Source organism: Trichechus manatus, unplaced genomic scaffold, assembly GCF_000243295.1.
Source record: "Trichechus manatus latirostris isolate Lorelei unplaced genomic scaffold, TriManLat1.0 scaffold00008, whole genome shotgun sequence".
In the NCBI taxonomy this organism is placed as follows: domain Eukaryota; kingdom Metazoa; phylum Chordata; class Mammalia; order Sirenia; family Trichechidae; genus Trichechus; species Trichechus manatus.
This window is the reverse complement of record NW_004443944.1, coordinates 31,073,883-31,089,684: the sequence shown is the minus strand read 5'-3', so window position 1 is coordinate 31,089,684 and position 15,802 is coordinate 31,073,883. Positions and strand designations below refer to the sequence as shown.

Sequence of the window (15,802 nt, the reverse complement as noted above, 5' to 3'; positions counted from 1 at the left end):
AGGAATACACAGAATGACTGTACCAAAAAGAGTTGTTCAACGTTCAACCATTTCAGGAGGTAGCATATGATCAAGAACTGATGGTACTGAAAGAAGAAGCCCAAGCTTCACTGTAGGCACTGGAGAAAAACAAAGCTCCAGGAATTGATGGAATACCAATTGTAAAGTTTCAACAAAGGGATGCAGTGCTGGAGGTGCTCACTTGTCTATGCCAAGAAATTTGGAAGACAGCTACCTGGCCAACCGACTGGAAGAGATCCATATTTGTGCCCATTCCAAAGAAAGGTGATCCGACAGATGTGGAAATTATCGAACAGTATCATTAATATCACATGTAAGTAAAATTTTGCTGAAGATAATTCAAAAACAGTTGCAACATGTCAGATGGATCTTGGCTGAAAGCAGAGGATACCAGAAAGATGTTTACCTGTGTTTTATTGACATGCAAAGGCATTTGACTGTGTGGATCATAACAAATTATGGATAATCTTGCAAAGAATGAGAATTCTAGAACACTTAACTGTGCTTATGCAGAACCTGTACATAGACCAAGAGGCAGTCATTAGAACAGAACGAGGGGATACTGCGTGGTTTAAAATCAGGAAAGGTGTGTATCAGGGTTGTATCCTTTCACCATACTTATTCAATCTGTATGCTGAACAAGTAATCTGAGAAGCTGGACTATATTAAGAAGAATACGGCATCAGGATTGGAGGAAGACTCATTAACAACCTGCAATATGCAGATGACACAGCCTTGTTTGCTGAAAGTGAAGAGGACTTGAAGCACTTATTGATGAAGATCAAAGACTACAGCCTTCAGTATGGATTATACCTCAACATAAAGAAAACAAAAATTCTCATAACTGGACCAATAAGCAACATCATGATAAATGGAGAAAATACTGAAGTTGTCAAAGATTTCATTTTACTTGGATCCGAAATCAACATCCAAGGAAGCAGCAGTCAAGAAATCAAATGACGTATTCCATTGGGCAAATCTGCTGCAAAAGACCTCTTTAAAGTGTTAAGAAGCAAAGATGTCACTTTCAGTACTAAGGTATGCCTGACACATGCCATGGTATTTTCAGTGGCCTCTTATGTGTGCAAAAGCTGGACAGTGAATAAGGAAGACTGAAGAAGAATTGATGCCTTTGAGTTATGGTGTTGACGAAGAATATTGAATATACCATGGACTGCCAGAAGAACAAACTCATCTGTCTTGGAAGAAGTACAGCCAAAGCGCTCATTAGAAGCAAGGATGGTAAGACTTTGTCTTATATACTTTGGACATGTTATCAGGAGGGACCAGTCCCTGGAGAAGGACATTATGCTTGGTAAAGTAGAGGGTCATCGAAAAAGAGGAAGATCCTCAATGAGATGGATTGACACAGTGGCTGCAATGATGGACTCAAGCATAGCAATGATTGTGAGTATGGTGCAGGACTGGGCAGTGTTTTGCTCTGTTGTGCATAGGGTCAGTATGAGTTGATGGTACTTAATAACAACAACAACAACAACGTATCAATAATCACCTTCAATGTAAATGGTCTAAACACACCAATTAAAAGGCAGAGGTTGTTAGATTGAATAAAAAAAGCGAGATACAACTATAAGCTGCCTACAAGAAACCCACTTTAAATATAAAAGTACAAATACAGGCTCAAAGTAAATACTGGAAAAATATTTTCCCTGCGAACACTAATCAAAAGAAGGTTGGTGTCATGGATTGAATTTATCCCCCAAAAATATGTGTTGACTTGGTTAGGCCGTGATTCCCAGTATTGTGTAGTTGTCCTCCATTTTGTGATTGTAATTTTATGTTAAAGAGGATTAGGGTGGGATGGTAACACCCTTACTAAGGTCACATCCCTGATCCAATGTAAAGGGAGTTTCCCTGGGGTGTGGCCTGTACCACCTTTTAGGTTACAAGAGATGAAAGGGAAAGGAGTAGAGAGGGGGGGACCTCATACCACCAAGAAAGAAGCACTGGGAGCACAGCATGTCTTTTGGACCTGGGGTTCCTGCGCAGAGAAGCTCCTAGTCCAAGGGAAGAGTGATGACAAGGACCTTCCTCCAGAGCCAACAGAAAGCCTTCCCCTGGAGCTGATGCCCTGAATTTAGACTTCTAGCCTACTAGACTGAGAAAATAAATTTCTCTTTGTTAAAGCCATCTACTTGTATTTCTGTTATAGCAGCACTATGACTAAGACAGTTGGAGTGGTTATATTGATATAATTTACCTTGCTTTTACTTCCTTTGACCTTGTGTTCTGCCCTGTTTGTTATTTTTTATTGAATACAGGACATTACTATGTATAGAAAATTAGAGGTAATTTGAGGCTCTGGCTAATATTATAGGTCCAGAGAGGATTTACTTTGCTTCTGGCGGGCAGAGTAAAGGCAGACACCTCAATCCTGTCTGCAGTGGAGCTGGTTTGAAGCTGGATTCTAGACTTTTATGTGATGACCAGTCTAATTCATGTTTACACTTTCTTCTGTGGGACAGCCCTTCCAAGGTCTCATTTGGATACCTAGAGTGTTTAGCAGGCTTCCTCTACCTTGTCAAGCCAGGCCCCCATGAGACTGATGGAGGCCTGCCTAGTTTGGCTGCCTAGTCTTATAGCTGCCACTTTTTGCTTGTCTTCTTAGCTTCTAGGCTCCCCTGGTGCTTTTGAACCAGCAAGTGTAATGTAGAATGTTTGGCTCACTTGAGTGTACTTCCCTTCAGGATTCTGGCCCCTCAAGTTCTGGCTACCATGTTAGCTCTCCATTGCCTTCGAACTTTATCCAATTTTGTCTAGCTTTTCTAGTTATTCCCTGTGGGCTGGTAGTCTGTGACAAGCTACTCCACCGTTAATGGAAGTGGAAAAATCGAGTGTGTCTTTGTTATTTTTTTATTTTCCACTTCGGGTTACTTCAAATGATAATTTTTCATATAATTGGATTTACTTCTATCATTTTCTTTTATATTTATGCTTGTCATGCTTTTTTTTTTTTTTTTGCCCTGTTCCCTCTTTCTGCATTTCATTATATTGATTACTTTTCTCTAACTACCCCCTCCACCTTTACCAGTTTGGAAAACAGTATGCATTTTCTTATGTTTTTAGGGGTTAACTCTGTATTTTTATTATCTGTGCTGAACATTATATTCTTATAAGAAAGACTAAAGTTAATGTCTTTACTTTTTGCTGGATCAAGGCAAGGACCTGAGTAAGCAACGTCTTTTGAACTTCCCCTTTTTGCCTTCCATATTTTTGTCTAATATTCTGCCTTTTTTTTAAATATAGAAAATATGTTGTTTACAGGCAATACTTATAAAAATTTACTAACATGTTTTATCAATTTTCCATCATTATTTGTTCTTGCATTTTATTCCAAGGTTTAATTTTCTTTTTCCTGAAGTACATACTTTAATGGTTCTTCCACCAAGAAACTGAAAATATTAAACTCTCCTGGTCTTTGTATGTTTGAAAAATGTCTTTATTTCACTTCTGCTCTCAAATAATGGTTTAGGTGGTGTCATGGGTTGAAGTGTGTCCCCCCAAAATGTGTCATCTTGGCTAGGCCATGATTCCCAGTATTGTGTGGTTGTCTACCATTTTGTGATTTGGTGTGATTTTCCTATCTGTTGTAAATCCTATCTCTATGATGGTAGTGAGACAGGATTAGAGGCAGTTGTGTTAATGAGGCAGGACTCCATCTACAGTATTAGGTTGTATGTTGAGTCAATCTCTTTTGAGATATAAAAGAGAGAAGAGAGCAGAGAGGAGGGGGACCTCATGCCTCCAAGAATGAAGAACCAGGAGGGGACTACGTCCTTTGAACCTGGGGTCCTTGCACTGAGAAGCTTCTAGACCAGGGGAAGATTGACGACAAGGACCTTCCACCAGAACCTACAGAGAAATTCTTCCTTGGGAGCTGGCACCCTGAATTCTGACTTCTAGCCTCCTAAACTGTGAGAAAATAAACTTCTGTTTGATAAAGCCATCCACTTGTGGTATTTCTGTTATAGCAGCAGTAGATAACTAAGACAGGTGGTGTGGTGAAATGAGTTCCTTTATGTGGCCTTTTGCCTTGGTTCTTCGGAAAAGCAGTTTGAGAGATTTTTCCTCAAAGCCCTGAGGAGTTACTTTTGGCCCTAGTTTCAACTCCAGAGGGTTTGTTACTTTTGTCCAGGTTGATTGACATTTCCTGGATAAGCTGTAAACAAGATGGTTTGATACATTTTGCATAACCCTGGGCTGCTGGCTGCCCTGTGATGGGTATGCTCCTTGCAGGGATTGGTCAATAGACTATGCAAATGAAGCATCTGTAGACTACTATGCAAATGAAGTCTCTGTGGCCTACTGAGAGGGAATTGGTTAGTTGGTGGCCCCCTGTTGGGAGGGGCCATGCCTTGAAATCAACAAGCAGTTGTATATATATATTGAGGAGCCCTGGTGGTGGAGTGGCTAAAGCGCTCAGCTGCTAACTGAAAGGTTGGTGGTTCAAACCCACCAGCTGCTCCCTGGGAGAAAGATGTGGCAGTTTGCTTCCATAAAGATTTATAGCCTAGGAAACCCTATGGGGCAGTCCTGCTGTGTCCTATAGGGTCACTATGAGTTGGAATCAGGTTTTGTATATTTATATATATATGCAGCCAGCCCCACAGAGGTTTTTCAGATGGAAAGAAGCAGGAAGAGAAGCAGCAGGAAGAAGCAGGAGGAAGAAAGCAGAAAGAAGAAGCACAGAGAGAGAGAGAGGAGGCAAGGAACCTCCTAAAAGGGCTGTAATGTGGGTCAAGGGCTGTAACTCTGAAGACAGTGATAGGCCCGGAAGGGGCCCAGTGGCACAATCCGTGGTGACAGATGGTAGGGCCAAAAGGAGCCTGTCCTCAGGGCCCCGAGAAGAGGCCCGTCCTGAGGAGGCTGAGAGGAGGCCTGCATGGCCATGAGGAGCTGAGAGAGCTGTCCTGCACTGAAGAAGGGAGACTTTGCTTACGTGCTTCCTAATCCTAATCCTGAGTTGCAGTCTGTTACTTCCTTAATAAACCACTTAACAGTAAGTATGGTCTGTGAGTTCTGTGTGGCCATTGCAACAGATTATCGAACACAGCAAAGAAGTAGAGAGTGCTGTGGGGAGAACGGCTGCTGTCAGAAATTGGTGAAAGGGTTGGAGAGGGGAGATGTGTCTGACCTCCACCTCATAGGAATCTTCCTTGGGCTGATGGTAATTCTTATTCCCCCTGAAGTTAGACAGGTTCTGATGCTACTACTACTACTACTACCATTTTATAGGTGGATACAGAATTCTCAGCTGAACCTGATTTTCTGTTACATTCTGGTATAATGTTTAAAACAAATCTGTGGCCAGTGTGGTTGTAGTTCCTTTGGAGGTAATCAAGCTTTTTCTCTGGTAGCTTTTATGATTATCACTTTATCCTAGCTATTTTGAAGTTTGACTATAGTTTGTGTAGGTGTGAATTTATTTCTCTGGCCTAATGTGATTTTAAAATTTTAAACCTTTTAAGTCTTCAATTAAGCAACATTCTCAGCCATTATCTCCAAATAGCACCTCTGCCGGAATGCCTTTGAGACATATTGGAATTTTTTATCTTCTCTGACTCTTGCCTTCTCTTTCATATTTCCTGTATTATTGATCTGTATGCTGTATTTTGGGTGATACTAGATGTATTTCCCAACTTATTTGTTATCTATTTAGGTGTGTCTAGCTACTGCTTAGTTTTTAAAAATTTACCGACTTTCCACAGCTTTACTAAGGTATAATACATACACTATACTTCACTCATTTTAAAGTGTGCAGTTGGATGAATTTTAGTAAATTCATACAGTTTTCCCCTCAAGTTGTATCTCTGATCTTGGTCCTCCAGCGGGCTTTTTGGTTTCAAATCACTATCTCCGCTACAGTTCTGGGTTCCCTTTTTATTTCTGGCACTTGGATATTTGCTTTTCTTGCTTGGAGCTAGGCTGTAATATTAAAAACAAGCTCTTTTTTTCTCCACAGTCAATGCTTCACTATGTTTAGAGTGGAGTGTTGGAGTGTATATGTGTGTTTATCTGATCTATCTTGACTGGACCTATCTTTATTTTTCCCCAAAAATAGTGACAAAGGACCACTGCCTTCAGATGCCACATTTTAATTTAGTCCTTGATAGAATTTTATTATATTATGTCCGAGGACTCTCAAATATCTGAAACCTTCTTTGTCCCAGATACCCATCCTTCCACAAGGGAAGGTGGCCAGTGGGAAATCAAAATACCACTTAACAAATCCAAATCTTACCACAGCTGGCCACTAGAGACCAGAGGTGAGAGCACTCACGCACACTCATCTGTGTGCTTCTTCCATGTGCATTTTAAACAAGTGATCCCATTTCACTAACAAATGTGGCCCACACAGTATTCTAGAGTCCAACCTATTCAGATTTGCAAATGATCTGTTCTTGGGGAGGACCCAAGAAGGGCTTGAGAAGAGGGTTGAGAGCCTTCCTTCTCCCTCCAAACACCAGCCATCTGTCTTCTGCTCAGTGTCCTGACCTCACACACAGGTACATACTGTCAGCCTAAAAGAAGGGAGGGAAAATGGTTGTTTCTCTATTTTCCAATTTTAAAGAAACTTTCAACCTGTCTATGTCCCTATATTTAAATGTGTCTCTTGTAAACAGCATTTAATAGAGTCTTTTTTATTCATTCTCTCTGATAATCGTTATCTTTTAATTGGATGCTTAGTCCATTTAAATATAATTATTTATGCATTGGGTTTAAGTCTGCCCTCTTGTTGCTTGTTTTCTGTTTATTCCATCTGTTTTTTTTCCTTTATTCCTCCTTTTCTGCCCTCTTTTGGACTAATCAAGTATTTTAAAAATTATTCTGTTTTTCTACTCCATTAGATTTTTAATCATATCTTTCTGTATTATTCTTTTAGTAGTTACCCAAGAGATCATAATATGCACTCTTGACCTAGTACCACTTGCTAAGTAAGAACGTTACATTTCCCCATCCCTGCTGTTTGTACTATTATGTCACATATTTCACTTCTACATATCTATGTCTTCCCACAGGTTATTGTTATTAATGTTGCTTTAAACAGTTTCCTTCCATAATTACCCACATGTTGATCATTTCTGGTACCCTTTGCTTCTGTCTGGAATTATTTTCCTTCAGCCTGAAGAACTTCCTTTGGTATTTCTTACAGTGTCAATATACCAATGATAAATTCTTTAAGCTTTTAGTTATCTGAAAACATCTTCAATTTGCCTTAAAATTTTAAGATTATATTGCTGGGTATAGAATTCTTGGCTGGCAATTTTGTTTCAGCACTTTAAAGCGACCATTCCATTGTCTTCTGGCTTCCATAGTTTCTACTGAGAAGTCAGTCTTCAATTGTATTTTTGCTCCTTTGAAGGTAATTTGTCTTTTTTCTCTGGCTGCTTTTGGCTTTCAGCAGTTGACTATGATTGGTTAAATGTGATTTTATTTGTATTTATTCTTCTTGGAGTTCATTGAACTTTTTCACTCAGTGGGTTGAGATCTTTCATCAGTTTTGAGAATTTTTTTTTTTTTACATTTTGTAGTCAATTAAATCTTTTTTTATTATACTTTAGATGAATTTTACAGAACAAAGAGTTTCTCATTAAATAGTTAATACACATATTGTTTTATGACAATGGTTACCAACCCCATGACATGTCAACACTTTCCCTTCTCGACCTTGGGTTCCCTATTACTAGCTTTCCTGTCCCTTCCTGACTTCTCGTTGTTGTCCCTGGACTGTTGTGCCCCATTAGTCTTGTTTTGTTTTATGGGGCTGTCTAATCTTTGGCTGAAGGGTGAACCTCGGAAGTGACTTCATTACTGAGCTAAAAGGGTGTCTGGGGGTCATACTCTCAGGGTTTCTCCAATCTCTGTCAGGCAGTTTTGAAAAATTCCAACATTATTTTTTCAGTATTGCTTCTGTCCCATCTCTCTTTACTCTCATTGCAGCATTCTGGCTTTATGTATGCTAGACCATTTGACTTTGTTTCATATGTCTCTCATGTACTATTCTGTTCTTTCCATTTTTTTCTCCCCCTCTCTGTACTCCAGTTTGGATATTTTCTCCTGACCTACCTTCAGGTTCACTAGTCCTGTCTTCTTTTGTATGCAGCCTGCTATTAAATCCATTCAATTCTTTTAAATTTTCAGATATTGTATTTTTTAGTTCCAGAATGTCCATTTGATTCTTTCCTATAGATTCTAATTCTCTGTTGAATTTTTTTCACCCATTTTGTTCACATTTTCCTTTATTGTATATAAAATTATTTATAGTAGTTATTTAAGTCTTTATCTGTTAACTCCAATGCCTGAATCATTTTTGGATCTGCTTTTAATGCCTGTTTTTTTCTTTTGATTACTGGTTACACTTCTTTGCCTTTTCACATATCTTATACTTAAAAAAGGAGTCCCTGGGTGACACAAACAGTTAAGTGCTCTACTACTGACTGAAAGGTTGAAGGTTCAAACCCACCTAGAAGGACCTTGGAAGAAAGTTCTGGCAACCTGCTTCTGAAGGGTCACAGCCTTGAAAACCCTGTGGAATGCAGTTCTACTTTGCAACATACAGGGTCACTGAGTCAGAATCAACTTGACAGTAACTGGTTTGGTTTTTTAATACTTAAAAATTTTTCTTAGACTTTGTGTATAAAAGCGTTGTAGAGACTGAACTTGATGTTATTTCTCCCTAGAGCATTTGCTCTTTACTCTGTAAAGGGCTGATTACCTCAATCCAATCAGGAATTGAGCTGGGTCAGGGCTGGATTAGAGCTTTAGGTGGACTCAGTTCACCTCTTTCTTCATATGTCTCAGGGTGAAATCTCTTGTTTGTTGCAGACTTCTCCCTCCAGCAGGACTCTGTCTCCCAATGATCTTACTCTGCCTTTCCAGCCCAACCCCCAGGATACCAGTCTCCTCAGTGCATTTGGAACTCCACTATATTTAATCCATCATGGCAGTCAGCATGGACGTCAGAAGCTCTGCTGGTTTCTCTTCCTTCCAGTAGATTCCTTTTACCTAAGCCAAGTCTGATTCTCACTCAGCCTGTGTCCAGATGGAAATTCCCCCAGTGAGGAAAACACCTCCTCATCTCAGTCCATCTTGGAAGGACTCTTCCCTCTCTGTACTTTTAGTTCATCTAATTCTCTTTAGCTACAGCTCTACAATGACTTGAAAAATAAGACTTTGTTATGTATCTTTTTTTTTTTTTTTTTAATTTTGCCGTAGGAAAGTGGCCTACCACTACTTACTATACCCTGCCTGGAAATAGGACTCTTATTTCTCTATTCTCACTACCTACTTTCTACTCTAGCAGCTCCTTCTCCCTCCATAAAACAAAACAAAACACCTCACATCTAATGGACGTCGTGTCATTTTATGCCATTGTCATTTTATACATGAGCTACTTAAAGCTCGAAAGAGGATCATTCAGACATTGCCATAGTTACTGTCCCCATCTCACCCCACACTTGGGGCAGGATGCTTTAGGCCTATGCTCCAGGAATCCCCTGGGCCTGGTATATGATTTCTCCAGATATCGAGTATCCAGTGTAATGCCTGGCATATAGTGGGCAGTCAATATTTGGATGGATATGTGGGCTGGGTCTGGGCATAAGGGGTCACTGGTTGACTCTTGAGGATGGAAGGTAAGGAGCAGAGGGGCAGAGGAGGCGGGTATGCCAGTCCCTTTTACTGAGCAGGTTCTGTTTAAATCTCAGGGACATTTGGCTTGAGTGTTTGGAGCAGACTGCAGGATGCCAAGCTGGATGGTGATCATGAACAGGAGGAGATGGCTGACTCCCAGGATGCCATTCCGAAGGTCTCCCAGCCAGAGTTTCGGTGAGTTATCACAGCCTACCTGGTCTTCTCTAGCCTGAAGAGGGGGATGCTGAGAGTTTCCCAAGGTCCCAGGAAGCCTGCATCTGGGTTGGGTGGTCCTGAGCATGGTGGGTGAGAGCCCTCAGAATGCTGGAGACTCGAGGCCTGTAGACAGCTTTACTCCACAGATGGCATCTATGGCTTGAGGGCCTGAGGCCCTGTTCTACCCCAGCTCAATTGAAAGATTGAACAGTAAAAGGAGGAAAATACAAAAACCCAAGTTCTTAGATTGGGTCCTGCCTACAGCAAGGCTCATATTTTCCAGGGAAGGCTTACCTGCAGAGGCCATTTCTAAGTAGCCAGAGGCCCCTTCCCAGAGCTCTGGTCCCAAGCACACACTTGTGCTATTTTTCTGATTCATGAGGAAGAGCAGGCTGCTTGCTACTTGCTCCTTCCCCTACAAGTTCCTCCCCAGTCTACACCCCACCCTCATTCCTGACCAAGTCTCAAATAATTTTAGTTCATTCAAAAATATTTATTGAGGTCCTGCTGACTGTCAGACCCTGTGCTAGGTTCTAGAGATCCAGTATAATCCAGACACCAGTCCTGCCTCAGAGAACTCAGTCCACTTGGAGAGACGGACATGCAAACTCATGACTGCAGTTCTATGTGATAAGTGATGAGAGTATTAAGAACAGGGATGGCTCAGAGGACAATCCACTGATCGGGTGGATCAAATAAGCAGGGTGTCGTACGAGAGGAGATTTGGGTTTTGATGTATAAGTAGGAGTTTGCCAGGCAACCACAGAGTCTTTGTGGCTCCTATGCTCCCTGTCAGGGATATACCCTGACAGTCGTGTGGATGAGTATCACACAAGTTGGAGGTAGGGTTTCCTAGGAGGAAGAGCATGTTTACATGTTCCACAAGATGAGGCCCAGGTAAGCCCAAAATGGAGTGGGTAGATGGAAGGGGTGTCAGGCCTCCATGAAGGAGAGCTCAGGGGTGGTGGGAATGGTCACAGGACTTGCTGGGGGCTAGTTTAATGTGGGATTTAACAATGTTAATTGAACACTTGCTCAATGATGGGCCCTGGACAGTATGGCCATGAGGGAGGGATGAGAAGGTTGGAGAGAATCAGGCCTAGGATGAGGAGACCCTCTTGGGGTTCCTGTGAGGTCCACCCTGCCTCCCAGGGGGAGGAGATCTTGTAAAGGAAATCCCCTCATGGCAGGGAGGAGCGGGATCTTGCTGAGGCCCTGGCCTACCAGCGGCGGGAGCAGGTTGTGCTGATGAACTTCCTGCATGGGAAGGAAGACATGGAGGCTGAGGCTTGGGCCAAGCTGCAGAGGATGGCCGTGATGTCACCTTGGGGTAGAGAGTACTCCCTAGAAGACATTGAGAACAGCTGGCGCAACTGGGAGTCCAAGGACAAGCAGGTTAGGCTGGGTGGGAGATGTGTGGGGGGGGGGGAATGGGACCCCCAAGCCTCAACCCTGAGCCTTCACTCTGGCCTGTGACTCCTGCAGGTGAGCAAAGTTTTGGGAGCAGCATATAAGCCCAAGGAACGGTCGCGGAGTCCCGAGCTTCTGTCCACCAATGTGCAGTATGCCTGCATAAAGCATCAGGTAAGGCGGTATCAGTGGCTGTCCAAGATGCTGCGCCTGTAGCCATCTCCACCGGTGGCCACCCTTGTGTCCATGTGGGGGTGACAGGAATATCCACCCTTTAACAGGATTCTGGGCAACAGACAGTTCTGGGATGTAGCTGGTCTGACTGGCTGGTTTGATAAGGCCCTGGTTGAGGCCACAGTGACAGGTTTTGTTCTTGAGGATAAACCTCATTGGGCCTCTGGGAGTGAGTCCTCCTTGGGCCTGGTGCCTGTCTGTAGCCTTCAAAGCATTTACCATATAGTCTGCAGCTATTCATTTGCTTACTAGTGTATTTACAGCCCTTGTTTGTGTTCCCACTACTGTGGTCTACTCAAGAGCAGACACGGGGTCTCCTGGTGCAAGGCACACAGCAAGTAAGCAATGAGTGAGTGGAAAGAGAGTGGCTTTCCTCTGGGTGTGAAAGAGGGAAAGGCCAAGTTGGAGTCCCACCCTGACTCCTGCCTGGGCAGATCCCAACTTCTCCCAACCTTGCTTTCTTCATGTTCCATAGAGGGATTATGGGAGCTCCCCACACTCCCCCAGTGGTGGGGACTAGAAATAAGCAAGATAATGCAAATGCCACTTCCTCATAGGACTCCTCGTCTGGGCTGGGGAGAGGGGTCGCTCACTCGGCATCCCTGCCCCATTCCCACAGGTGGGCCTCAGGCCCAGCTTGGCGATGCTAACAGAGAGGAAGGAGCATGTCGAGGAGCTCAGTGCTCCTGAGCCCCACTAGGGTCCAGCTTGAGTCCTTGTTCTAAGATGGGGACAGTCCTGGTGCTGACCTTAATGGGTTTTGCACCAGATGAGTGTGTCTAGAGAAGGGGCTGAGGACGGGCCTGGTGCAAACAGGCTGGCGGATCCCACAGGCTGCTTCGTTAGCAGTAACCTGGTATCTGGAGACTTCTTTCACTTGGGGAGACCTCAGGGTCTTGTTGAAGGGAGAAGCCTTGCCTTGGCCCCATCCTCCCTGTGAGCCTGCTCCTGGCCCGGATGCTCTTGGCTCTGACAGGTCCCCCCCCATTCCATGCTCCCCTGCTCTGTACCCCACAGATCTCACCTCCAGTCTACCAAAGCTTGCACTTCAATGACCTGATGCCCACCAAGCAGCCTGACTTTTCCACGGTATTCAAGATTGGAGACCAGCCAGGCCATCATGGTTTCATGATGCCCTACCACTTCGGGAAGGGCTTGGAGCACAACAGGGAGCAGACTGCGCCCAACCCCTGCACCAGCATGCCTGTGGCCACCTCTCCAGCCTCTGTCTTGCTCTCCCCATCAGCCTCGCCCACTTCCCTAAGGCTCCAGTCCTCGCTGAGGCCCTGGTCAGCCTTCACAGCCCAGTCCACCCTCTCGGTTCTGTCCCAGGAGTCTGAGTCCATCTCGCAAAGGTCGGCAACCTGTCTGTTGCCTCTGCCCTTGAGCATCACCCAGAGCCTCCGAGGGCCACCTTTGTGTCCTCCGTGAAGAAGCGCTTCCGTGTGAAGTTCTGAGGTGCCCCCCACCCCTTCTCTCCAGTCCTGCAGCAGGATGATCAGGCTTATGGGGTCCTGCCATTGCTGGTGACACCCTGCTAGGCCCAGGAGGGGGTGGGCCTTCCCTCGCTGCCTCTCTGTGAAGCTGACCTGTCTTCTTTCTGGCTCCTTGCCAGAAGCCAGGAGAAAAAATTTTTTTCAGATGTTGGAGTACCACAGGCAGTGAGGTTGGGCTGTGTGTCCAGGCCAGGGAGCCCACGTCTCAAAGACCAGGTCACATTGCCCTGGCAAGGCCCTGGGTGGGACACAGAGAGGACAGTCCCTCCCCCAGGAGACCTGGGTGCACTGTTTGCAGGTGACAGGCTGCAGCTCCAGGGCAGGGGCTTCGAGGCCCTATGCTGATGTGGGAAGTGGGCCACGCTGCTGGGACGAGCTGGCTGGCTCCGAAACTTGGTTTGGTCTCACAGGAAGAGCGAGGCCCAGCAGGTCTTTGGCAGCAGTGGCTGTTTGGCTTCTACTTCTGCTCTTTCTGTGCGCCATCACTGCCAGGCAGCTTGTGTTCACACACTGTTCTGGCCCTTGTGCAAGGGAGACAGTTGTGTGGTCAATAGCTCATTCTCTCGGGGCTCATGGCTCCCCACCAGACTTGTAATCCTCTGGCCCAGAGGCACCCCACCCAGGCCTCTGCTGGGCTGCCAGCCCTCTCACCACCGAGACATCTGTTTCCGGGTCTTCCACTCATCACCTGTGGCCTGGAGAGTCAGAGCAGCCTGTCAATTCTACGCGACATTTGACCATGCTGCCATGTTAGATGCAGGCTTCCTAGCGCGTGGGTGAGGGGGTAGGGAGAAGGGTTACAGGCCTTGCATTCTCAGGGGTCTCTGTAACCTTCTCAGTGTCCCCACACTTGGTCCTGAGGGGTGTATGTGTGGCTTCTTTCTCTCCACCCCCAGTTCCATCTCCCTTTCACACTTCACAGGGAGGGAGGGATGGGCTTCCCTCTTCCTCTCTGGCAGGGAGTTCCCCTACATCACCTCCTTCCTGGTGCCACTGTCCTCTCTACACCATGGTGGAAACTCTATCATCTGAGCGTCCAAGACCAGGGGGTACCCAGGAGCCAGGGGTTATTGAGGCCAACTACATTTGCATGCTGTACCCCAATATTGTCCCCCCCGTAGATCCACTTGAATGACCAGGACGTTACCTGAGCTGTAGGGGCCTGCAGTGCAGGAGGTGGGGCGTGGAGAATGGCTCTCCTGCAGTACAGGAGCTGTGGGTCTGGCCCAGGCATGCTGGTCAGACCTGGGTCCGAGCACCATAGCCGAGACTCTTCAGCCACTCTGCCCCCTTCTTGCCCAGAACCATCTGCTTCACCCTGGGTTCTTCTTGGGGACCACTTGGCTTCCTGCTGCATTTGAGCCTTACAGCAACCCAGAGAGGTATATGGAAAGGACTCCTGCCACCCCTCAGGAAGAGCGCCCTCCACTCAGTCAGGGCCTCAGGTGGACGCTTGGCTGGCTGAGGCCTTGCTCTCTCTAGGAGCCCTGGCCTGGCTGCTCCCATGGGAGGCTCCCCTCTGAGAATGCTAGCTTCTGCAGGGGTGGGGTCTGCAGCTGGGGTGGCCCCTTCCCTGGCAGAGCCATCAAAGCCAGGCCCAGGACAATGAGGCCTGCAGGGACGAAGGGAATTTGCAGGGCCATGACCTACACAGCTCACCCCTCAGGCCATTGCTCAGTCATGCCCACTGGGGACAGTCACATGAACGAGACCCTCTGCCATGCTCCCCTTCAGACCTGCCTTGGGGGGTGCCAGGGGCCTACCTACCTTTGAGAGTCCCGAGATGAGCGCTAGGAGTGCCCCAGGGTTCAGCTGCTGTAATCTGCTCATGTGTTTATTTTTTTTTAACGGGAAGCTGAGGCTCAAAGAGGGTCCTCACATGGTCACACAGCAAATTAATGACAGAGATGGGACTGGAGCACAAGTCTTGGAAGTCTAAGACACTATTCCCCTCCCTCTGGCTCAATAGTATAATTATCAGTAGGTCCTGCCTGCCAAGGGCTCGGTGACCTTGGCTGCCACTCAAGGTTGGGGGGAGATGTCCCCTCCAGAGCCTCATTGGCTGCCCCCAGGAAGTGGCTTCATTTAACTGGGGTGCCCAGTGGGGACACTCAGCCCTGGATGCTTGTGCCTCGGGGTCCTGCCCCTCCAGAGCTGAGCGTCTGTGATGCCTGTGCAGATTTGGAAGTGAGTCGCGGGGCTGGAGCAAGGGGTGCAGCTTGGACTGGGAAGGAGAGCAGGCTGGGCAGGGCGTGGGGTGGCTGTGGCCTTTTCAAGGGCGAGAAGCAAGATCCATTTCAGCCCAGGCTGTTTCCAAAGCCCTCTCCAGCCCATGAGCTCATCTGAGCTGGACAACAACTTTCTAGGCTCAGGGAGGGGTAAGGTTTCACAGCTAGAGCTAGGATTCAAACCCAGCTCTTTCAGAGTCAAAGCCCTCTGTTCCTTCCACCACATCCTGCCCTGGGCGGCATCTCAGGTGGAGAACTCAGGAAGTGGGGAGGGTTGTGGATTGGTTCTGTCATTTGGTGAAGAAAACATTGACAGCAGGGCCAAGGCCACACCCAGTGTGGGGACCCCTTCTCTACTCCTACCTGCCCCCAGTCCTCTCCCCAGAAGCAGAGTGAAGGAAGCTAGGGAAGGGCGTGAAGAGTAGGGCATGGCATGGTGTGGCAATGACCAGGCCTCGGGGTTTTCTTAAAGGTTTCTGCACAGCTCCAACTTGGAGGGTGAACTCGTTGGCAACGGGTTTGGATTTTTGGTTTTAGACAGTC

The 15,802-nt window shown here is 46.0% G+C and overlaps 1 protein-coding gene across 1 annotated transcript in view; it reads left to right on the top strand.

Moving 5' to 3' along the window:
- EFCAB8 (EF-hand calcium binding domain 8) overlaps positions 1-14,063 on the top strand; it is an 85,771-nt gene extending 71,708 nt beyond the window's left edge. Inside the window, exons 23-27 of the mRNA XM_023742353.1 lie at positions 9,750-9,870; positions 11,082-11,286; positions 11,377-11,475; positions 12,553-12,890; positions 13,991-14,063. Of these exons, the coding sequence (XP_023598121.1) occupies positions 9,750-9,870; positions 11,082-11,286; positions 11,377-11,475; positions 12,553-12,890; positions 13,991-14,063 (836 nt within the window). The remainder of the gene's footprint in view (positions 1-9,749; positions 9,871-11,081; positions 11,287-11,376; positions 11,476-12,552; positions 12,891-13,990) is intronic.
- Positions 14,064-15,802: the final 1,739 nt, after the last annotated feature.